We start from the raw sequence: 24,405 nt of genomic DNA, 5'->3' as shown, positions 1-24,405 counted from the left end.
CATCTCAAATTCCCAAAATTTGCAATACGCATGCCAGTTTGTTTTGGACTATGGCAAGACAAGAATAAACATTTCAGGTGACATTTAACCAATTTTCAATATTACCAAAAAAAACCATGGAAACTGAAAGACATGCAGCATCAGTAACAACCGCCCACGGATGTGGCCATTTAATGATTCGCTTGGAATATAATCAAATCCATCTGATGCAGCTCATATTTAAACTCGAACTGGAAATGCACCATGCTAAAAATGATTTCTCCCCCCGTCTTTATTTGCATCTGACTTTACACTTTTACTTCCAACCCTGGTTTTGATATTTACCACAAAGCTGTTTTCTCCTGTCTGTTGGCACAAGTGTTAACATTCTTGTTTAAGTGGAAAAGTTTTAAGTTTAAAGTTTTTTCCAAGAACAATGAACGAGTAAAAAATGTTAAAGCAACATGCGCCCGCCCTCGGGCTCCTCCTCCTCCCCTTTTCCTTCTTTCTTCCCCCCCCCCCCACCCCCCATCAGTCTGAAGAAGGGTTTCGGCCCGAAACGTCGCCTATTTCCTTCGCTCCATAGATGCTGCTGCACCCGCTGAGTTTCCCCAGCAATTTTGTGTACCTATGAACGGAGAGCAATTGCTACTCTTTAGATGAGACATTGACTGAACTCCACATGCATGATTAGGGCATGAAGTTCCTCTTGGGCATGGACAGTATTCGTGCAAATGCAAAAACCAAACCATCAAAAATATTCATCACATTTTCCATCTGTAGGAGCTTGTCATGGTCAAATTCACTGCTGCATTTGGTTATAAAGGAAAGATGTACAATCTTTAAAATAACTCAAAACTATAGAGTATATTAGGGCATCGAGCATGTTATGAGAAATGACGTTTTGCTGTAAGAAACTGATTATGATTTTTGCTGATTTTTATCTTATCTTGTCAGCGAAATCTTGTTTTTACAAACTTCCTCTTTCCTTTCCATCACATGAACAAAAGTCCATTACCTCATCCCTCACCCCCAGAGGGTTTCATTACTCCAAATGGCCACTCTTCACTTGGCACATGGAGAGCTTTGGTCAATCGCAGGAACGTAACAGCTCATCCCAACCTTTCCCACAATGAAGTGCAGCTTAATAGATCACAATGGGAGAGGAAAAAAAGTGCAAATGACGGATATCTGAAATAACAGAAAATGCTGCAAACACTCAGCAGGTCAGGCAACCTCTGCGGAAATGAGACACGGTTTATGTTTCAAGTCGTAAATCCTGTGTCAGAAGAGTTTTTGTTTTTTCCACACCAAATGCAACCCTTATAGCGCTTTCTCACGGGGCGACTTGACGCAAGATGTAACCAGAGTGAAGTGTTCGTGGTCTAGCACGATATCACTCGATATAACGGGGGGGTAGATAAAGAGTTCCCACGGTACACGGCATTTCTGTTATTTGTGCGAGTGACTTGTCCGTCTCCCGAGCTTTCCCGTTAAATCTTGAATGAACATTGTGAACTGTGAAGTGTAGTTAAATCATCACGTGGCACAAATGATATCGCTTTTTTTTTCACACACTATAAATATCCTCCCTTGGTTGAATTGGCTCATTTGGAGACATGCCTGTACTAATGCCGTGACTTTACTGCAGGAAGATGCCACATTACTTAGGAGAGAGGGGGAGAGAGACAGAGAGAGAGGCACAGAGGCAGTGTGATGTACTTCGGGGTGACTGGCGGAAGAGAAAGAGCGCACATGACCTTGGTCTATCTGTGTGTGTGGGAGCGAAGAGAGACTAAGCCAAATACATCGGTCTTATTGTGTGTGGGGGGAGAAAGAGAGAGGTGGGGGAGGGGGAGAAAGAGAGAGGTGGGGGAGGGGAGAAAGAGAGTGGGGGAGGGGGAGAAAGAGAGGGGTGGGGGGGAGAGAGAGAAATGAGGGGAGACGTATATACACACACAAAGCAGAGTTTTACTGTGTATGTGGGAGACACAGATGGACTGAGCACAGTACCTCGGTCTTACTGTGTGTGGGAGAGGGGGAGAAAGAGACGTACACTCACAGAGGCAGAGTCTCTCAGCCTGTGTGAGAGGGAGGGAGGGAGAGAGATAGAGGCACACACAAGGTGGATGTGAAATCTCACCTGCCTGTTTCAGTGACAGACACCCGCCGCCAGTAAATGAAGACACCCCCATCTGTCTCCCCCTCCTCTCCCTCGACTCCCCCACCTTTCCCTCCCAATTCCAGTCCCGTCCCGACCCTCTGGTAAACTGAAGGGAGCAACAATCAACTGCTGCCTGCCCGCTGAGTTAAAGAGTTCCCACGGTAGTAAGACGATGTTAGTTGCGCCCAAGTTTAAATTTCCAACATGTGTTTCAGAGTAAAGAGTCAGTGCAGAATCCTTGATAATCAAAAACTGTCTGAATTAGCAAGTTAGACACAAAATGCTGGAGTAACTCAGCGGGCCAAGCAGCATCTCTGGAAAAAAGGAATAGATTCCATTTTTGGTCGGGACACTTCTTCGGGATGATTGTAGGGGGGAACTGGAAGCAAGAAAAGACCGGGACAAATCAGGGCCAACAACAGATGACTTCAGCAGGGTATTTTGAAAAGGGGTCCCGACCCGAAATGTCGCCTAATCCTTTCCTCCAGAGATGCTGCCTGACCCACTGAGTCACTCCAGCACTTTATGTCTATATTTGGTTCCCTGATAGGCCAATTGTTGGCTGGGGATAGTGTGATCCCAAGAGGGAACCATCGTTGCAAACCTTCGACTGGTTAACCGACATTTACTGCATGGGGGAGGGGGCAGGAGGGGGTGGGCGGGGGAGAGAGAGAGAGTGTATGTTACCTAAAATTAAATAATTCAATGTTCATAGTGAACACAGACACAACATGTTGGAGTAACTCAACGGGTCAGGCAACATATCTGGAGAAAATGAACAGGTGGCGTTTGTGTCTATCTTCGGTAAAAACCAGCATCCGCAGTTCCTTCCTGCACAATGGATCTCAGTGTCAAGTCTCTGACTCCCGTTGGCAGGCCATTCGGCCCACAGCCCGCCCAGCGATGACTAACCCATGTCACAGGGGGATGGTGTGAAGGCGGAGTTAGACAGAGCTTGATTAATGTTACGGTTGGGGAATGGGCCATAATATGGCCAGGGAAACGCTGTTATTCGTGACGCCCCCTCCGCACATTCCCAGCTGTTCTCAATCGCACCCCTGGCCACACAAAAATTTATACTTTAAGAAGGAATACACGGAACATTTAAACTCAGAACGCTTCTAACAGAGTGAGCCATGTGAGCACTTTGATCATTCTCCCTGTATTTGCATTTGACAAATTAGTCGGAAAATAATGTTTAAAAGTGTTCATACCTTTTGCTATGCCTAATTGGCCCTTACCTCTGCGAAAATAGTCCGATATTCGTAGGTGAAATGTCACCAACAATAATTGATTCTATTATTAATTGACTAATAATTGGCTCTATTAGCGGAAAGATGCAATTCTGATCTAATATTATCAGTGCCTCTGTCTTTGGAAGCAACACCAGCAATTTATTAAATCTGACTACATGCGGCACAGTGGTAGAGTTGCTGCCTCACAGCCCCAGCAACCGTGGTTCGATCCTGACCATGGGTGCACCGGTTTCCTCTCACACTCCAGAGATTACAGGTTTGTAAGTTAATCGGCTTCGGTAACATTGTAAAATTGTCCCTGGAGTGTATAAGAATAGGTGGTCGGCGCGGACTCGGTGGGCCGAAGGGCCTGTTTCCACGCTATATCTCTAAAATCTGAAGTTAGGTAATGTCTAAAGGAACTGCAGATGCTGGTTAAAACGCACAAAAGGACACAAAATGTTGGTGTAACTCAGCAGGTAAGTCAGATCTGGGAAGAAAAACATAAAAAGCTGGAGTAAGTCAGCGGGTCAGGCAGCATCTCTGGAGAAAAAGAATAGGTGGTGATTCGAATCGGAACCCTTCTTCAGACATCCTAATCGGAATTGAGTCTGAAGATGTGTCTCGTCCCGAAACATCACCTATTTTTCTCCAGAGATGCTGCTTGACTCGCTGAGTTACTCCAGCTTTTTGTGTCTGTCTTCGGTTTAAACCAGCATGTGCAGTTCACTCCTTTACACGGGTCTCTGGAGAACATTGATTGGTAGCGTTCCGGACCCTGCTTCGGAAAGGCATCGATCGCTAGTCGGTGAGGACTCCGAGCTGTATCTCTCAAAGAAGTACATGTGAAAAATTTCTCACGGACCATAAAAATGCGGGACCTTTCAGTAAAGTCCCTTTTAAAGATTATAGTTATTTTCTTGAATCTCATTAACATAACTCATGAATAAGTTGATGTCCATATGCGGATGCAAATCTTTATTTTTTAAATTCAATCCCACAGAAGACAACCTTCTGTCCCCTCTGTCCAGCTTCCGGGTTCACCGTTCGCAGGAGTTCCCACGGTACACGCAAGAGTTAATACGGATATCGCACTGGCCACTACGTGCATATAATGTTGCAATGTTCAACCACAAGTGTACAAGTCACTCTTGGAGAAATTCAAGCTTGTTTGAATTTTCTCCCGAGTCACCAAGCTACACGAGTACCTGCCATTAGCGCCACGGTGGTCCACGGTGGTCAACGAATGCCGTACGGTTATCGCAAGAGGTTCCCACGATGTTCAACTCTGGTTAACTCTTGCGTCAAGTCGCCCCGTGAGAAAGCGCTATTACTAATTAACTGCAGCTTAAGAAAAAAAAATAATACCATGAAGCTGCAGCATTTTAGTTCTACATAACACAGTGCTGTAATAATAATGATGCATGGGTTCTCCAGATGTGTCTGTAAATAATCAAATCCCAAGGCCATAATCCATTGAGCAAATCCTAGGTTTGAGGAAGAAGCCGTAATAGTAAGCGATCATAAGTACTCAAATGCAGTTCGGAGCAACATAGTAACACACCTAGAAGACATCATAGCTCAGAGCGCCAGTGACCTCAGATGCTATCTGTCTGCATTTCTTTGAGACCATGTGGGTTTCCTCTAACTGCTCTGCTTTTCTCCCACATTCCAAAGACATGCAAGTTGTTAGATTAAGAGTGTATGTCTGTGTAACTTCAATTCAAATCTTAAATAAGGCTTGTATGTTCAATTGACAATTGGCAGAAACCAGTGCACACTGGGTTTTAAGAACAAATTTGCTATTAATAAACTAAACAAATTTCATTACATCAAATGCACTTCATAAACGTTTTAATTACATTCCACAAGAAGCCTTTAGAATAATATGAAGTAACATTAATTCAATTGATATTCCCAGAGAAAATAAAAAGCTCATAGACCGAGAACCACAGGTTCATTAAAAATGCAGGAAGCCGTCTCCAGAATCAGATAGTAAGGTTGTTGAATGAGACGACTTTGTGGCACCAAACTGAGTGGAACGCTGTTGGTTCCATTTATCAGCTCTTTTCCTGAAACTATCGCCTGAAGATTTTCACTCAATTCTCTTTTGAAAGTGATGATCAAGTCCAGTTCTACCTAGTGACAATGTTCTTCCTCGGGGCACGCATTATTTTGTGTCAATCACTCCAGCCTCCAGAGGAGGTAGTTAAGGCAGGTACAATAACTACATTCAAAAGACACCGGACGGTACATGGGGCTGGTAGGTTTAGAGATATATTGGGCAAACGCAGGCATGTGGAACTAGCTCAGATGGGGTACATTGTGCAGCATGGACAAGTTGGGCCAAAGTGCTTGTTTCTGTGTTGTATGACTCAAGTTCACTCTAGGCCATTGGTCCTTGAACTCTCTTACAATGGGGAAACTATTTTCTTTCTTTTGTCTCAAACTTGGATCAATTTGAGGACTGTTATCAAATCACCTCTCAACTTCCCCTGATCCATTGAGAATGATCAGGTTCTTCAGCTTTCTCTACTAGTCTTTATCTCGAGACATTCTAGTAAATAATTTCTGTAGCCCTCCCCACCTAACCTCTCTGGGCCTTTACATCTGTCCTAGGCCAGACTCATCAGCCACTCAATCCCTCCACCTGGATCCACATGTTATTACCCACCCCCTCTACCAGCTATTTCATCTCTACTAATTAGTGTGAAGAAGGGTCTGAACCCAAAACATAATCTGTACATTTCCTTCTATTGATGCTGCCTGACCTGCTGAATTCCTCTCAGTTAGTACTTTTACCCAAGATTCCAGCATCTGCAGTTCCTTGTCTTTCGAAAAATGAATCAATCTATATAACTTTCTTGGTTTTATATTCCTTGCAATCCCAGGATCTTTTACAATTTTCACAACTTTTTTTGCAAACACTCAGTTGTATGCACATATATATCCAGGTTTCTGTGCTCCTGCATCGACTTTACAAATGCATCTTATAGACCACCCCACTTTATCCGTCCTTCAAAACATCACTTTGGACCACTGCATTAAATTGCGTAGGGATGCATTCACACAACCCATCAGCATAAAACAAAATTCCTTATTTATTCTGTTTAGGAAGGAACTGCAGATACTGGAGGATCGAAGGTAGTCAAAAGTGCTGGAGAAACTCAGCGGGTGCGGCAGCATCTATGGAGCGAAGGAAATAGGTAATAGCGTGGGCAGTTTATACCCCCTCATATTTCGCTTGGGTAGTTTGCACCCCAGCGGCATGAACATTGAATTCTTTAATTTAATGTAGACTTCACTGTCTCCTCCCCTTCTCAGCTCTCCCTCAGCCTTCTGGCTCCTCCTTTTCCTTTCTTCTTCCCGCCCCCCCCCCCCCCCCCCCCTCCCCCCACACCCTACATCCATCTGAAGAAGGGTTTCGGCCCGAAACGTTGCCTATTTCCTTCGCCCCATAGATGCTGCCGCACCCACTGAGTTTCTCCAGCACTTTTGTCTACCTTCCTTATTTATTCTCCTCAGTTTACAATACTTAATTTCAAAATGTATTGACGATAATATTTTGGTGTCCATCCTAATACAAAGTGAATCCGTGGCTCCTGTACCAACCCTCAGAACAAATACCTATCTTCCACCAGCCTGTAAATAATTCACTGGTCGATTCCCTGCCTGAGATTTATTTTGCATCTACAATGCTACAAATTCACAAATGTTGGCAACACAAAGAAAAGGGTGATTACGTACAGAGGAACAGAAAAAAATGAGTAGATGAATATGGAGACGAGTTAATCTGGCAGTCATCCCAGTATTAACAGAATTCTTTAAAGCTGGGCATAACTCTCAAAGACCACTACAGTCGGCTCCTGAAAGACGAATCATGTTTGAGATCTCTCCTGTAAACAGCCTGATTGCAAGGATGGGAATTTGCGTTAAAAACAGAACCACAACAGCAAACCAAGTGTGAATATTGTGAATAACATGTCAACAAATAAAGACTGCTATTTAAAATCCTACATGATGTGAGGGGACATTTAGAAATAAATCCTAATGTCAGGTGGATCCTCTGGGGAAGAGAAGCAAAATGTTATCATATTGTGATTGAAGTATGACAAACCACAGACAGAATAAAGCCCCTGTCCCACTTTCCCGAGTTACTCACGAATTCTCCCGAGTTACCCCTTGCTTCAAACTCGGAGAATGTCCGTAGCGAGTCCGTAGGAGGCCGTAGATATTTCGTAGCGGCTCGTAATGCCAGCCGTGGGTACTCGGGGCATCAGGTAAGTCGGGACGTTTTTTCAGCATGTTGAAAAATGTCCACGAGTAAAAAAAATAGCCCCGAGTACCTACGGCTGGCAATTACCGTAATTCTCTGAGTTTGAATCAAGAGGAAAACTCGGGAGAATTTGTGAGTAACTCGGGAAAGTGGGACAGGGGCTTAAGTCTTTAAGTTAATTACATGGACACGAAGCCCCAGTTGGTGAAAAAAGATTGGGTGATTAAATTATCACATCTACTAGTAGATAAAAAGTAAAGAAATCGTTCACAAACAAATAAACTAATGAGAAATGAAAACGAGTGATCCTGGATTTGTTCCCATGTTCTTGGAGTCAAAGTCATTGAGCTATACAGTATGGAAGCAGGCCCTTTGGCCCGACTTACCTAACTGAGCCATTTGCCTGTACCTAGTTCATATCCCTCCAAATAATTTCCATGCATCTACCATCCAAGTATCTCTTGCATGTCTTCATTGCATCCTCCTCTCCCACTCCTCTGACAGCTTGTTCTGTAAATGCACTATCCACTGAGGCAACTAGTTGTTCCTCAGGTCCCTTTATATCTTTCTTTCACCTTAAACCTATTGTCTCTAGTTTTGGACACACTACCCTTGGCTATGCACCCTATCCATGTCCCTCATGATTTGGTATGCCTCTATAAGGCCACCCCTCAGCCTCCTACGCTCAAGGGAACAAAGTCCTAGTCTATCCAACCTCTCCTAATAACTCAAAATCGCCACATCTGGTAATATCCTTGTAAATTATTTTGAACCTTATCAGTTGGCTGCTATACTTTCTATAGGGGGGGGGGCAACCAGAATTTTCCACAATACTCCAAATGTGACCAGACCAACATCTTGTACAGCGATAACATGTCACAACATGTCCCGTACTCAATACCCTGACTGATACAAGCAAGCGTGCCAAATGCCTTCTTCATCATGATGTATATCTGCGTCGCCATTTTCAAGGAACCCCATGTATTGCATGACTAGGTCCCTCTGGTCTACAACACTTCCCACGGCCCTATTATTTCTTAAGCGGCTGGCTTATTTTGATATTTGACACAAGTACATCTAGTCTGTATCAGTATATTTGTCAGTGTTAGTTCTGCAACTCAAAAACATTGCTCTTTCATCCAGTATATTAATAATTAATCCAAATTTCTACTGAATTTATAAAACACCAAAACAATTAGAACACAAATGTAGACATACCTATTGACAAATGTTTCACTAACAGATCATTCCTCACTAACACAAAAGTGGAGTATAAACACAGACTACCTAATCCACATTTTGTTCTTAATTATGGAAATACAATATTTGATCAATGACTTCAATGCTAATGGAAACTCATTTCTATATAGCTGCAAAGGAAAAGTATTGGAACAAGCTTCTAATTTACAGAATCCTCAATGGAACCAAAATTAAAAATTAAAAACATATCAGAGTGAAAGGTTTCTGGTAAATTAAACCTAGCATGGTACAAGAGCACATCATTCGCAACAGGTGTAACCACTACAACCAACAAAATGCAAAACTTAGAAACCAGATTTAATCAAGTTTCAGAATAGATTCTCAGAGGAAAGAAATAGACAACTGTACAGAATGGAAATAATTGGTTTAGATGCATCTCGACTGCTTCTCTTTTGCCCAGAAAACAGAATGAGCACAGGTTCCATTTGTGAACATTTTTTTAATATAGAGTGTATAAATAATTTAAGAGGTCACAATACTAACATATCATCAGCCATCATCATAGATTAAAATTGCCTTTGGCTAAAATTAAAAAGCTTTTATTGTTATTGACAGCAGCTCTCTCAAGAGCATTTTCATATTTTGATTACATTACACCGATGGCTATTTAAAAAAAAAAAATTTCTCTGGTAAGCTATCTTGAGAGATCAAAAAAGCACCATATAAATAAAATTGCATTTGTTTATATTTGGAGTCATACAACATATTTCATGTCATTTTCTTTCTGGATAGAATCAGCATTGCATAAAATCTGAGATAAAAATAAATTATATTGTCAAGATTTATGATTCTATAATCTTTTATGATCTAACTAAACATAATTTGTCAAATATAACTACCAAATATGCAAACACCACTAACTTCCATCTGGCCTCACTGACTTCATCCATTTCACCACTAACTTCCATCCAGCACTCAAATTCACCTGAACCATTTCCGACATCTTCCTACCCTTTCTAGACCTCACTATCTCCATCGCAGGTAACAGACCACTGACCGACATCTACTACAAACCCACTGACTCTCATGGCTATCTGGACTACACTTTTTCCCACCCTGCTTCCTGTAAGGACTTCAAGAGTTCAGAGTCTTTCCTTTGAACATCACAGAGGACACTATCAAGGTGTCCCATTTTAGGCCAACATAAACATTACAATTCGTCAGTATAAAAATTCTCATCCCTTACTTCCAATTCCTCCGTCTATGCTGCATCTGCACCCAGGATGAGGTGTTCCAAACCAGGGCATCGGAGATGTCCTCATACTTTAGGGAATGGGGTTCCCCTCTTCGATTATAGATGAGGCTCTCACCAGGGTCTCCTCTATATCCCGTAGCTCCACACTCACCCCCCAAGCCCCCACTCGTAACAAGGACAGAGTCCCCATTGTCCTCACTTTCCACCCTACCAGCCGTCACATACAACAGATTATTCTCCAACATTTTCGCCACCTCCAACAGGATTCCACCACTGGCCACATCTTCCCATCTCCTCCCCTTTCGGCTTTCCGCAGAGACCGCTCCCTCCATAAGTCCTGGTCAATTCATCCCTTCCTACCCAAACCACCCCCTCCCCTGGTACTTTCCCCTGCAACCGCAGGAAATGCTAGACTTGCCGCTTTACCTCCCCCCTCAACTCCATCCAAGGACCCAAACAGTCTTTCCAGGTGAAGCAGAGGTCCACCTGCACGTCCTAGGTGCCAACTGCTCTACATCGGTGAGACCAAGCGCAGTCTTGGCGATCGCTTCGCCCAACACCTCCGCTCAGTTCGCATTAACCAACCCGATCTCTCGTTGGCTCAGCACAACTCCCCCTCCTGTTCCGAATCCGACCTTTCTGTCCTGGGCCTCCTCCATGGCCAGATGAGCCCCACCGCAAATTGGAGGAGCAGCACCTCATATTTCGCTTGGGTAGTTTACACCCCAGCGGTATGAACATTGACCTCCAATTTCAGGTAGTCCTTGCTTTATCCCTCCTTCCCCTTCCCTTTCCACATCTCCCACAGCCCACTGTCTCCGCCTCTTCCTTTCTTCTTCCCGCCCCCCACCCCCACATCAGTCTGAAGAAGGGTCTCGACCCGAAACGTCACCTATTTCTTCGCTCCACAGATGCTGCCTCACCCGCTGAGTTTCTCCAGCATTTTTGTCTACCTTTGTTTTTCCAGCATCCGTTGTTCTTTCTTAAACAATGTGCAAACATGAATCACTTGACATTTTACTGTTAGTTTATAGGAAATCAAACACTAACAACTCCTGACACATTTTAAACGGATTCCCCACAATCTTTTCATGGGGTAAAAGACCTGTTCACCTTCACACAAATGAGAAAACTTATTTGAAGCCAGATTTCTCTTGAAAAGGGTATTATATTTCATAAAGTGAAATTACTGTTATTTGCAAAGATGAATCTAACCATTTTGAGCCTTACCATTTTATATTGCAAGGTTCTGACCACAGGACTTCTCCAGATTCTTTATGTCCATTTTAGTAACAACCATTTTTCACTCTGCCTCACGCTAACTGTGACTGAAACACTCCCATCTACATAACTGACTACTATCATGCTCGTTCAGTCAGCCTTCTATCACCCTATAAAGTAGAACTCATCCAACATTTTGCTAGCCATATTCCAGACTACATTTGTTCATCACCGGTACTTGCTTCAATTAATCTGGACTACCAAATTCTTAAAATTCAGCAGCAAATTAATTTGCAGTCTTCCATGTATTTTAAGGTTTTCAGTGTTACAATATTCAGATTAAGATTTATTTTCTTTTTACTCTGCCTCTTGTATAATCCTTCACTGCCTTCACCTCATCACTGGCTGACAGAGCTGTCAGCCATTGAAGCATCAAGTTCTCAAATTCTTTCCCACAACTATTTTGATTTTACAATCCCCTTTAAATAGTTTAGAGTCCATTTGTGCATCACAATCATCCTGTGAAGTGGTTTGGGATGTTCCCTCATTCAAGAATTACTACATAAATGCAAGTTGGTGTAAAAGGAACCAGTTCATTCCCAAGGTCACCCTTCATGCGGTAAGAAAATATACAATTACTATATCCAGCCAAAAAGTTATTTATTATTTTCAAAACAAAAGGATCAATAAATATTATTGGCACCACCTCCTTAGATTAATGAATTGCATTACATACAGTGGCTTGCAAAGTATTCATACCCCTTGAACTTTTCCACATTTTGTCACGTTACAACCACAAGCGTAAATGTATTTTATTGGGATTTTATGTGATAGACCAACACAAAGTGGCGCATAATTGTGAAGTGGAAGGAAAATGATACATGGTTTTCAAATTTTTTTACAAATAAAAAACTGAAAAGTGTGGCGTGCAAAAGTATTCAGCCCCCTTTACTCTGATACCTCTAAATAAAATCCAGTGCAACCAATTGCCTTCAGAAGTCACCTAATTAGTAAATAGAGTCCACTTGTGTGTAATCTAATCTCAGTATAAATACAGCTGTTCTGTGAAGGCCTCAGAGGTTTGTTAGAGAACATTAGTCACAAACAGCATCATGAAGCCCAAGGAACACACCAGACAGGTCAGGGATAAAGTTGTGGAGAAGTTTAAAGCAGGGTTAGGTTATAAAAAAAATATCCCAAGCTTTGAACATCTCACGGAGCACTGTTCAATCCATCATCCGAAAATGGAAAGAGTATGGCGCAACTGCAAACCTACCAAGACATGGCCGTCCACCTAAACTGACAGGCTGGGCAAGGGGAGCATTGATCAGAGAAGCAGCCAAGAGGCCCATGGTAACTCTGGAGGAGCTGCAGAGATCCACAGCTCATGTGGGAGAATCTGTCCACAGGACAACTATTAGTCGTGCACTCCACAAATCGGGCCTTTATGGAAGAGTGGCAAGAAGAAAGCCATTGTTGAAAAAAAGCCATAAGAAGTCCCGTTTGCAGTTTGCCACAAGCCATGTGGGGGACACAGCAAACATGTGGAGGAAGGTGCTCTGGTCAGATGAGACTGAAATTGAAGTTTTGGCCTAAATGCAAAACGCTGTGTGGCAGAAAACTAACACTGCACATCACCCTGAACACACCATCCCCACTCTGAAACATGGTGGTGGCAGCATCATGCTGTGGGGATGCTTTTCTTCAGCAGGGACAGGGAAGCTGGTCAGAGTTGATGGGAAGATGGATGGAGCCAAATACAGGGCAATCTTGGGAGAAAACCTGTTAGAGTCTGCAAAAGACATGAGACTGGGGCGGAGGTTCACCTTCCAGCAGGACAACGACCCTAAACATACAGCCAGAGCTACAATGGAATGGTTTAGATCAAAGCATATTCATGTGTTAGAATGGCCCAGTCAAAGTCCAGACCTAAATCCAATTGAGAATCTCTGGCAAGACTTGAAAATTGCTGTTCACAGACGCTCTCTATCCAATCTGACTGAGCTTGAGCTATTTTGCAAAGAAGAATGGGCAAATATTTCAGTCTCTAGATGTGCAAAGCTGGTAGAGACATACCCCAAAAGACTTGCAGCTGTAATTGCAGCGAAAGGTGGTCTACAAAGTATTCTCAGGAGGGCTGAATACTTTTGCACGCCACACTTTTCAGTTTTTTTTATAAAAATGGTGAACAGGTCTTTTACCCCATTTGTAAAAAAAATTGAAAACCATGTATCGTTTTCCTTCCATTTCACAATTATGCACCACTTTGTGTTGGTCTATAACATAAAATCCCAATAAAATACATTTACGTTTGTGGTTGTAACGTGACAAAATGTGGAAAAGTTCAAGGGGTATGAAAACTTTTGCAAGCCACTGTATATGGTCCATATAGCTTGCCCACACTATGCCCTCATTTTTGTAAATCCAATAGCAATAGCAAACAATTTCACAGTACTCAGTCTGTGGTTTCCCATTGGTATTTCTTCTTTAAGTTGTTTGGAGCAGTGGAGCAGATTTCTACTGCCCAAAGAGTGGTAGTTCGGATTTTGCTGTTGAGTAGTCTTGTTCTTGATTTCCCCCTCAAGAGATGAAGGCATTTTTTTTAAATGTACTCATCAAATCATTTATTTTTATATATATTTTGATCACTCAACCCTTTTATCTTCATCTTCAATGTAATACAGGAATAACATATGCATTCAACTTTATGAAGCTGTGCTCTTCACCTATCCAAGGCCAGATCTTCCTGAGGCAGTACATAACATTGAAAACACAGCTGATTATGTCTAGCAGACATGAAACAACTTACTTATAAAGGTCAGGCTGAGGTTGTTCACATTCAATTCTGGAAATCAAAGAATCTATTTCCTTTTCGGTACGGAATGCATTGGTGTCTGGCACAGTAAAATATGTCTGGTGAAGAAATTTGTGAAAGGTTTAATTAATATGCAAAGAACCAATTAAACATATAAATGAATCAAGTTGAAAGACAGTTTAATGGCAATTGATGTTACAAATTTTTGAAGTTAGGGATATTTGGCAAAAAAACTGTCTGATAACCAAGGAAACCACAGAATAAAATAATAAGTAATTCATGGTCAAAAACTGGCACCCCAGCAAGGAGAGTGCACAACTGTTGGACAAACAATTTGGTGCTTTTAAGGAAAAAATTATGAACCATGAATGCCATGAAAATTTAAAACACAGGAGATATCCATTTCAGAACTTGTCTGTTCCAGATAAATAAGGATGCATGTGTCTAGTAAATCTAATCAATAATTATTACTGGTTGAGAAACTAACATGCCAGATATTATTTATAAAATGGCTCATTTCCTTTTGGAGTTTTATTGGCGAGCTAAATATATTGCATCGGAATGTTATTTGCTATTTTGTTCCTACTGTACAATGTTTTGATACTTTGCAACTGCTGGGCATATTTTAGATCCATGGCATTGAAATTATTGTAAAGCTGCAAGTGTCTTCATGGCCCTTAAACAGAATATATAGATGCAGAAGATTTAGACTCTGGAATACTTTCATTGAGTGACGTGCTTTACCTTTTGACTTGACTCCCCATCCAAACTAGCAGTGGTAACATAGCATGTACCATCTTCTCTGCTTGACGACAGAAGGATAAGATCACATGGGAACGTTTCATCTTCCTTCACACAAACAATATCTCCAACCTGAAGAGAATTGAAAACATTTTTTTTGCCTCAGACCTACAGACATCAATGTAATTTGTTCCTATAAAATCAAATGTTGCCTAATCCAACATTATAAAACGCTGAACTTCCATGTTTCGCTTTATCGATGTACTGCATGCTAGACATCCATGAAACAAATGATTGAAACAAGGTCATAGGATCAAATACCTCAATAACAATTCTAAATTCGTGCAATGTCCATTTGAAATCAGTTCATGTTCTTGCCCCAGAAATTCAGCCATCCATTTGCTGAAAATTGTTCTAATAGATGACCATTTAGCTCAACGTGCTAATCAAGTTTATTTACATATTATCACATTAAATACACATATTTTCAACTGGAAGTAACTTACTGTACTAAAGATCATGGTTATTCATCCCAAAAGGTTGAACTTAAGAGCATTCATTTTAGCCAGTGCTGTAAATCAAAGAGCAAGTTGTTGAGCACCAAAAACAGTGCTGACCTTGACATCAAAGTAAGCATTGTTAAAGACATCGAACACCCTTGCTAGTTTCCTGGCTTAGATAAGTAGCATTGAGAGGAAGGAGGTTAGCAAGATCAATGACAGGAGTCATTCCCAAGGGCCTAAGCCTAGTGCCAAAAATGTTTAATGTCCATATGCAGAGTCAGTGTCTATGTACGGTCAAATAAAGGTCATCAAGAAACAACTGCAAAAATAAAGTACCATCACTCTCTGCTCTATCCAGCACATTCACTTTGTTTAATTAAATCCCTAGTCAGCAACACATGAACCTAATATTAATCTGTATTCTGTTTATGCAAGCACAGCAATTCAATTGTAGCAGGCATACCACACAAATAGCAATATACTGACACTCCACCCTCCAAGGGTGGCAAGCATCAACTGCGACAAGAGACTTGTGCCCATAGGTCGAGTCACCTGAAATGCAGGATATTTGTGATCATGGGCTTGGCTGTCAGAAAGGGCTGGTTCAATGGAGGCACCCAAGAAAGTTTGGTGACTGGTATTGTTCAGGAGAAATTTAAAATACAATGGGGTAGACTTCATATGAAAGCTATTTAGTTGAGAGGTATAGCACAGAAACAGGCCGTTCGGACCGTCGAGTCAGTGCCGTCCAGCTATCACCTCGTATACCAACACTATCCAGCACACTAGGGACAATTTATAATTTTTACTGAAGCCAATTAACCTACAAACCCGAACGTCTTTGGAATGTGGGAGGAAATCGGAATACCGGAGAAAACCCATGCAGTCATGAGGAGAACGCGGAAACTCCGTACAGACAGCACCCATAGTTAGGATCAAACCCGGGTCACTGGGGCTGCAAAGCAGTAACTATTGCTGAACCACGGTGCCTAAAGCTGGTTAGCATATACATAGAAATGCTTGGAGCATAGTCTGGTAGACCAAGCAGTCTCCATGAGACATGTAAAAGCATGGGAAAGACAAGCTCCAAATCTGCACATGGTGTTGCACAGAGATTGCTAGCCACCCAATTAGCAGAATGGGTGGAGGTAGCAAAGGCTGGAGGTGAAATGGAGAAGCATGGGTGCCAGGAAGGACGTGTCTCTAGTAGCCAGTCTTGGTCAGAACATTGTCAAAGAGCAGGAGAACAAAAGGAATCAAAGGGTAAGCAGCGAGAGACAGGTTTCATAGAATTCCCGAAGGAGGATTTCACCATCTACTTTCAGAAGAATTTGCAGTGGAGCAATGATACAGAGACACAAGAGACTACAGAACAACAAGAAGGAATCTTCAGGAATATAAGTGGTAATTTGAACAAGCTTACTCTAAATAAGTTTTACAAGCTATGCCCGAAGCTCTTCAATGTGGGTTTAGACTCAACTGGTCCTAAAATAGATAATTTTTATTGATAGTAGATAGAGATGCTAGAAAAATGATTAAAACATTACGTTTTCGGGTCGAGACCCTTCTTTAGACTCAAGATATAGCTCTAAGGGCTAACGGAATCAAGGGATATCAGGAGAAAACAGGAACGGGGTACTGATTTTGGATGATCAGCCATGATCATATTGAATGGCGGTGCTGGCTCGAAGGGCCGAATGGCCTACTCCTGCAACTATTTTCAATGTTTCTATTAGAGCTCAGCAAAGCAGTCACCTAATCTGTGTTTTGTCTCATTTACGTAGATGCCACATTGAGAGCACTGAAATGCAGAAGATAATGTTGGAGGTTGTGCGGGTGAATCTGTGTCACTTGGAAGGCTGTTTAAGCTCCTGAATGCAGGCAAGAGAGGTGATGTACGGTTAAACTTTGCACCTCCTCAGGCTGCAGCAGAAAGAGGCTGGGGGGAGAATGAGCAAACTATTTAGTTGGAGAGACAGTCATGAACAAACCATGGTTCATGCAGAAAGCAATAAAACGGTGGGGAGGGAAAGCTGCATCTGGTGGTGGGATCACATTGTAAACATGCAGATGCAGACGGCAATTTTAAGGCAATTAATTTATGTTTGTCTTCATAGTGAGAGGAACTGATTACAGGAACAGGAATATCTCAATGCAATTACACAAGTCGTTGATAAGACAATACATTGAATATTGGGAGTTGTTCTGGTTTCTTTATCTGAGGAAATATGTTTTTGTTATTGAAGGAGTGCAATAAAGGTTCATTAGACTAATTTCTGGAATGGCACAACTCATATGGAGAGAGACTTGGATGATTCTGCTTATATTTGCAACAATTTAGAAGAATATAGGATGATGTTTAAAGTTATAAATTACAATCATAAATAATATTTCAGATCAAAAGGTCTGATTTCCAAAGTTTATGGCTGGTTTAAGGAAAAAAAACAATAAAAGTTTTTTTTATCTGAGGCTCCTGAATTTCTAGTCAGCAGTGTGGCATATTTAGTCAATTAAGCTCTTTAAACTAAATTGACACAATAAATTGCAAATAGAAAACATTCAGTTCGTATGTTGACAAATTTTCAAAGGAGATAAATCCATGTTGTAAGAACTAAATTTCTAAAATAAAAGTAATTACACAACTATGAACTAAAATAACAAACAACTGCGACCATCTCCAAGGAAAAATAATTGGCATTTCAGAGACTTTTGGATAGGCACATGAATATGCAGGAATGGAGGAATATGGATTATGTACAGGCAGAGGAGATTAGTTTAATTTAGCATTAGGTTCAGCACGAACATTGCGGGTCGAAGGGCCAATTCTTGTGCTGCACTGTTCTATCTTCTAAGAGTAAATAGCGAGATGAATAAATTGCATGAGAAGCAGCAAAAAATAGTTGGCATTAAGGATGTTTTTCAATGTAGACATAACCAGCAAAGTGTTAGATTAATACAGGAAATTCTTGAGACTCGAGTAAATAAGTTGAAGGCTCGGACAACACTGAAGCAGTGGACATGCTGTAGATAGTAATACTGAAGTAATAAATGTCTTGATATGATGGATTAAATGTAGTGTTTGAATCTAAGCTCAGGACTGAGGACGGCACTCAGATTGTAAACATCCATCGGTCTGAGTGAGCAGGTAGGATAATGGTGGAGATATTATAATAGTGCAAGATGAAATATTGTACTAGCCATAAAGAGAGGTTGGACAAACTTGGATTGGTTTCTCTAGAATGTGGGTGACTGAAGGTACACCAGATGGAACTATGTAAAATTATGAGATGGCTGTGGTGGACATTTTTCCCCCAAAGATGAAATGTCAAAAATCAGAGGGCTTGGCTTTGATGTGAAAGTGGGAAAACTTAAAAGAAATGTATTGGGCAAATTACTTTTACACAGGGCGGTGGGTGTCTGGAACACGCTGCCAGAGGTGGTAGTGGAGGCAAATATGATAGTGGCGCTTAAGCTACTTTTAGATAGGCACTTGGATATGCATGGAATGGGGGGGGGGGGGGGGGGGGGGGTATAAGGATCACATGAGGTAGAGAAGATTATATCAGCAGCTCATTCGGGTATAGGAAAACAAGTTTCACTCTGCTCTATGGAATTTACCAAAATTCACAGCATCATGAATTGGCTGCTTGAAATTGCTTTGTTTAGAAAAAAAAACAAATTAACCACAAGAACTAAACAACAAAAAAATCCAAACTAAAGATAACGAAATAGAATTTCTAAAAATGTATAGAAAGTCAAATATTTATCATGAAAATATCAATAATATGCGGATTTCAAAAGTCAGATTATATTCATAACATTATTTCTAATAAGCTTTGAAGACTAGACAGTTTTGATGATTTTTTCCAGAATGGGTCTATGCCTGCAGACTTTGCTTGCCATGTGTTTGTTTAGATTTCACGAACAAAGATAATTTCAACTCATTTCAACATTGAATTCCCATGTAAGTTTACAATAAAGCAGATTTTGGATGGAAGTAATTTGGCCTTCAGCTGACAACTAAATGGAAACAACCGTGACGTCAATTTGTAATATACACCGAGCATTCAACTGAACTTGTTGGAATCAGCCTCAAGGTCAATACATTGTCTCTTTGGAAAATATCAATAATCACACAATGACAAGTTAAATGGAAACTTCTGCTGCAGATTAATATTTGTTGAAAGCAAAGTGTTTTTATTTAGACACAAGTCCTATTTGAATGTTTCAATTGGTCAATGGGGTGGGAGATTGCAACCTTCATGTGGTCCACACTGTTTTCGACTAATGGATTCAACCCGGCGTGCACAAACAAATATATGTAGTGTTTTGTTAGGTTGTGCACGCCATACGCAAGAAGAATTGGTCAACGGTTGATATATGAATAAGAACAATAAATCTTAAATACCAATGAGATAAGAGCAATGTTAAGATACACAATATATTAAAAGGAAATAAATTACAATGGAGATGAAGAACAAAATGAGCTAATCTACTCAGAGCAAAAAACACCTCAGGTACATGGGAAGGAATATGCAAATCATATTACATATAAGTTGTTATGACGGGAATCACGAACCATTGCCAAATCCAAACTAAATCAAAATCAAGCTGTCACAGCAACTACTCGCAAGTACAGCTTGTTAAAGGAAGAGACCTGAAAGTTTACAAAGCACAGGGGAATATGACCAAATATTATGAGGAGCAGGAATCCATGGATCAAACACCATGCCCCTTGAAAAAGATTTGGAAAAATGTCAGTCAGTAATTATGTTCATTTTATTAAGATTAACAAATCTGTTAAATATCCCAATCTTAGTACTGTACTCAGTAGGTCTTATGATTTATTGCAAGATACAACATTGAAACAGGCCTTTGGCCCACCAAATCTACGCAGACCATCTATCACCCATTCACACTATCTCTTATGTTATTTCCACTCATCCACTCCCTCGTACTAGGGACAATTTACAGAGGCCAATTAACCTACAAACCTGCTCATCTTTGGTGTGTGGTAAAAAAATTGGAGCACCCAGAGAAACCCAAATGTTGATTAAACACAAACCATTAGTAAAGGAATGGAGGTGTAGGGACCACGTGCAGGCATGTGCGATTATTTTAACGGCATCATGTTTGGCATGGATAATGTGGGTTGAAGGGCCTCTCCTCATGCTGTACTGTTCTAGGTTCTATATGAAATCCAAACTACATTGCTTGGTGCAACATTCACTTAATTTTTATTACGCAACAAATATTTGCCCAAGTGTACTTGCTGTACTTTGCTCAGAAATCAAAGTTGGAATAAAACATATCTTTATACACAAGTTGGTGTTATTAGGAATGATTGTTTAATTTAGTGATACAGCGCGAAAACAGGCCCCGAGTCCGCGCCGACCAGTGATCCCTGCACATTACCACTATCCTACACACACTAGGGACAATTTACATGTATACCCAGCTAATTAACCTATAAGCCTGTACGTCTTTGGAGTGTGGGAGGAAACTGAAGATCTTGGAGAAAACCCACGTGGTCACCGGGAGAATGTACAAACTCTGTACATACAGCACCCGTAGTCTGGGATCGAACCCCGGGTCTCCATTGTTGTAAATGCTGTAAGGCAGCAACTCTACTGTTGTGCCACCGTGTCGCCCACAGATTGTGTCATTAGAGATAACTACACAGAAAGGAGCCTTTCATACCCATTCATAAACATTGTAGGAAAAAAAAATTGTGTTTAATGCAGAAATGTTTGTATGACACAATAATAACTTAATTCCTGAAACTTTGAGAGAAACATTGGTGCAATCCATGCTGTAAAAAACCTTAAATGATCAATTTTACCTGAATCTTTTCACTTTGTTTTTCCACTATTCGTCCACTATTAACAATATAGACAGGGCTTTTATTCACAGAATTATCTGCTTTATGCCTGAGCCAGTCCTCATAGCCCTGTAATGTGTACAAAGCCACAGAAAAAATGTATAGGTTTAGCAAGTTGTATCATTTTTGCATTATGTGTTATGCTGTACACTTGTACACCACAAATGTTGAAGTTCACAATTAATCAGCACATTATTCACATGTAAAAGACAACAATGTTGTCTTGCAAAGCTACCACTTCTTAAGAGTAAATCAGAAGTTGACTAATAATAATAATAATAATATATTTTATTGTCATTGCACATAAGTGCAACAACATTTGGGTATGCAGCTTCCATCCGACATCATAACTTAAGTAACTACTAAAATTTAGGTTTAGATACCCCGAGAACATGGTTTGTACAAAGAACATTACAACAGTAAAATAGTCAAAACAGACTAAACTGTGTGAAGAATAAAAAAATATTGTTCTTCATAAGATTAAACCAGAATTTTTATATTTAATCCTATATGCATAGCAACAGTAATTTTGTTACAAGTAGATGCATTTTTCTTCTTACTTGTTTGATTGCAGTGACAATAATCACAAAAAAGAGGGGGAGGCCACTTGTTACTGGGCTAGTTGGAGTATCAACAATAACCTGAGGATTAAAAAAAAAGAGGTAGATTAGCTCTTGCAGTATTAAGAATGACTGTGGTGTCAGTAAAACTGCAGCACACCAATTACATTGTGTAAACTACTTGTAAAGCATAATTGCTTCAATCAGATAAATACATACACTGATGCACAATACTACTTGGGATATTACTGCAAAGGCTTTTAGTTTTTTGAAACTCCTTTATGACATGTGGAACTCTTTCACTCAAAAAGGCAGACAAAACAGGAAACTACAGACTAGTATCTATCATAGAGAAAATGTTCGAAGCTATCATTAAAATCATTATTAATCAGTCACCCTAATTAATGAAGTTCAAGAAAGGAAAATCATGTTTGATTGATTTCTTTGAAAACCAATGGATGTACCAGAGTCAAGATTTCCAGAAAGCATTCAAAGATTCCTGATTTCAAAGATACCGCACAGATTACTGGAGAAAATAAGAGCTCACATTACAGAAAGTAACTCCTCTCGCCTAAAGAAGATTGGCTGCAAGCTTTGAGAAGCAAAGGGATTTGGGCATCAAGGCATAATTTGCAAAATTGAGCGTGTAGGCACACAAATACTTAAAAAGCTATAAGAAAGTTATCAATTATTTTTAATAGAGAAGCTGTATATAAAAATATGGAGGGTATCATAATTATAAGAGAACAATAGCGAGACCACATTCGGAATACTGGGCTCCCCATTTGGGATTGGTATATAAGGTATGGGAAGCAGTTCAGAAAAGGTTTTACGATACCAATAAAGGGACTAAATGGGATGTCTTTAATTTTAGTTTTATTGAGATAGCGTGGAAACAGGCCATTTGACCTATCAATTCTGTGCCTCAGGTTTTCAAGTTTTCAAAAACCTTTTCCTCAAAGAGCAGTGGAATTAGTGTCTTTGAATATACTTCAATCAGAAGTAGATGCACAGATTTTTGTTAATGGGGTGAAGTGTTTCTGTGGGTGAACATGTTGGAACGTGTCGAAGATATAATCAGATCAGCCATAAACCTTATTAAATGGCAGAGCAGCTTCACGGGGCTGAGAGGCCTGCTTCATTCATTTGAATGTTTTTTAGGTACAATTGGTTTGACTTACCTGTACAAGGAATATGATAAGAAAGTAAAAATTTGCAATTCTTCTGAACTGTTCAAACAAATTTTTAGGAATAAAATTCCAGTATGTATACTGTGAAGATAAATGATAGAAAAAGAGACGCTTAATCCACAACTCAATGATTGGTTGTTTCAAATAATCATGCAAAACTGTGTAAGAATGGAACCATTCTCCAAGCCCAACTCTCCCTCAGACCCCACACCACTATCTGATTTCTTCAAGCTCCAATTTTAGAACAGCACTACCAGTGAATATTATTTATCATACTGATCCACTTTAAAAGTCTAAGTACATCAACTCCACACTCCATATAACATTTTCCTTGAGATGGCAATTTAAAGAAGATTTTGGTTTAAATTAACAAGTTAATATTAACATTCTATGATTGCAATTTTTTGTTGATTTAAACATTTTGTTAATAGCTATGCGATAGCAATCAAACATTAACGCCTGTGCAGAATACTGCTAAAGCTGGAAAGCTGAAATAAAAACAAATGCTAGAAATAATCAGATGAGGTAGCATCTGTGGAAAGAGTTCATGTATCAGCTTTGTTTTATTTCATAATCTTGACGTGTTGGCTTTGAGCTTTATTAAAATTCCCCAAATAATGCAAAGCATTAAATATTTGTTCAATGACTTAGCATAGCTTAAGTTGGATGTTGCCTCAAAGCATTGCAAGATGAAATACAGCATGGACAAATGCAAGATCAATGCAGGACTGAAACACTATTTTTTTTTAATGGGTTAGTTCATTCACTGATTTTAACAAACAGCTAAAACAAAATTACACCCAATACTTTTTTTAGTTTAGTTTAGAGATACAGCATGGAAACAGGCCCTTCGGCCCACTGGGTCTGCGCCGATTAGCGATCCCGCACATTAACACTATCCTACACCCACTAAGGACAATTTTTACATTTACCAAGCCAATTAACCTACAAACCTGTACGTCTTTGGAGTGTGAGAGGAAACCGAAGATTTTGGCGAAAAACCCACGCGGGGAGAACGTACAAATTCCGTACAGATAGCACCCGCAGTCGTAATCGAACCCGGGTCTCCAGCGCTGCATTCGCTGTAAGGCAGCAACTTTGCCGCTGCGCCTCCGCGATCCGTTGGAGCCACATGCAACCTCTAAGTATTTTAGTGCATTTGTTGAAACAAGTACTAGAAATTGCATTCCATGGACTTTATTGAATTGGTTGCAACAATAACATTACAACCAACTGCTAACAGGCAACATTTTCCTCGTTTCTTTCTGCACTCTTTCATTTTGCTGTGTACTCTAGTTTATAATATTATCCGATCTGATTGCATAGCATGTAAACAAAGCTTTTCACTGTATCTCGGTATACGTGGCAATAATAAACCTAAACCT

At 40.4% G+C, this 24,405-nt stretch overlaps 1 protein-coding gene across 4 annotated transcripts in view; it reads right to left on the bottom strand.

The window, feature by feature from the left end:
* atp11c (ATPase phospholipid transporting 11C) overlaps positions 1–24,405 on the bottom strand; it is a 111,972-nt gene that overhangs the window by 46,106 nt on the left and 41,461 nt on the right. For all 4 annotated transcript variants that reach the window (XM_033030297.1, XM_033030298.1, XM_033030299.1 and 1 more), the window contains 5 exons: positions 23,012–23,101; positions 21,831–21,911; positions 21,232–21,339; positions 14,890–15,018; positions 14,140–14,243 (listed from right to left, as the gene is read on the bottom strand). In XM_033030297.1, the coding sequence (XP_032886188.1) occupies positions 14,140–14,243; positions 14,890–15,018; positions 21,232–21,339; positions 21,831–21,911; positions 23,012–23,101 (512 nt within the window). The remainder of the gene's footprint in view (positions 1–14,139; positions 14,244–14,889; positions 15,019–21,231; positions 21,340–21,830; positions 21,912–23,011; positions 23,102–24,405) is intronic.

The sequence above is a fragment of the Amblyraja radiata genome, chromosome 12 (genome assembly GCF_010909765.2).
Source record: "Amblyraja radiata isolate CabotCenter1 chromosome 12, sAmbRad1.1.pri, whole genome shotgun sequence".
NCBI classification, from domain to species: domain Eukaryota; kingdom Metazoa; phylum Chordata; class Chondrichthyes; order Rajiformes; family Rajidae; genus Amblyraja; species Amblyraja radiata.
This window is presented reverse-complemented; position numbering and strand designations above follow the sequence as displayed.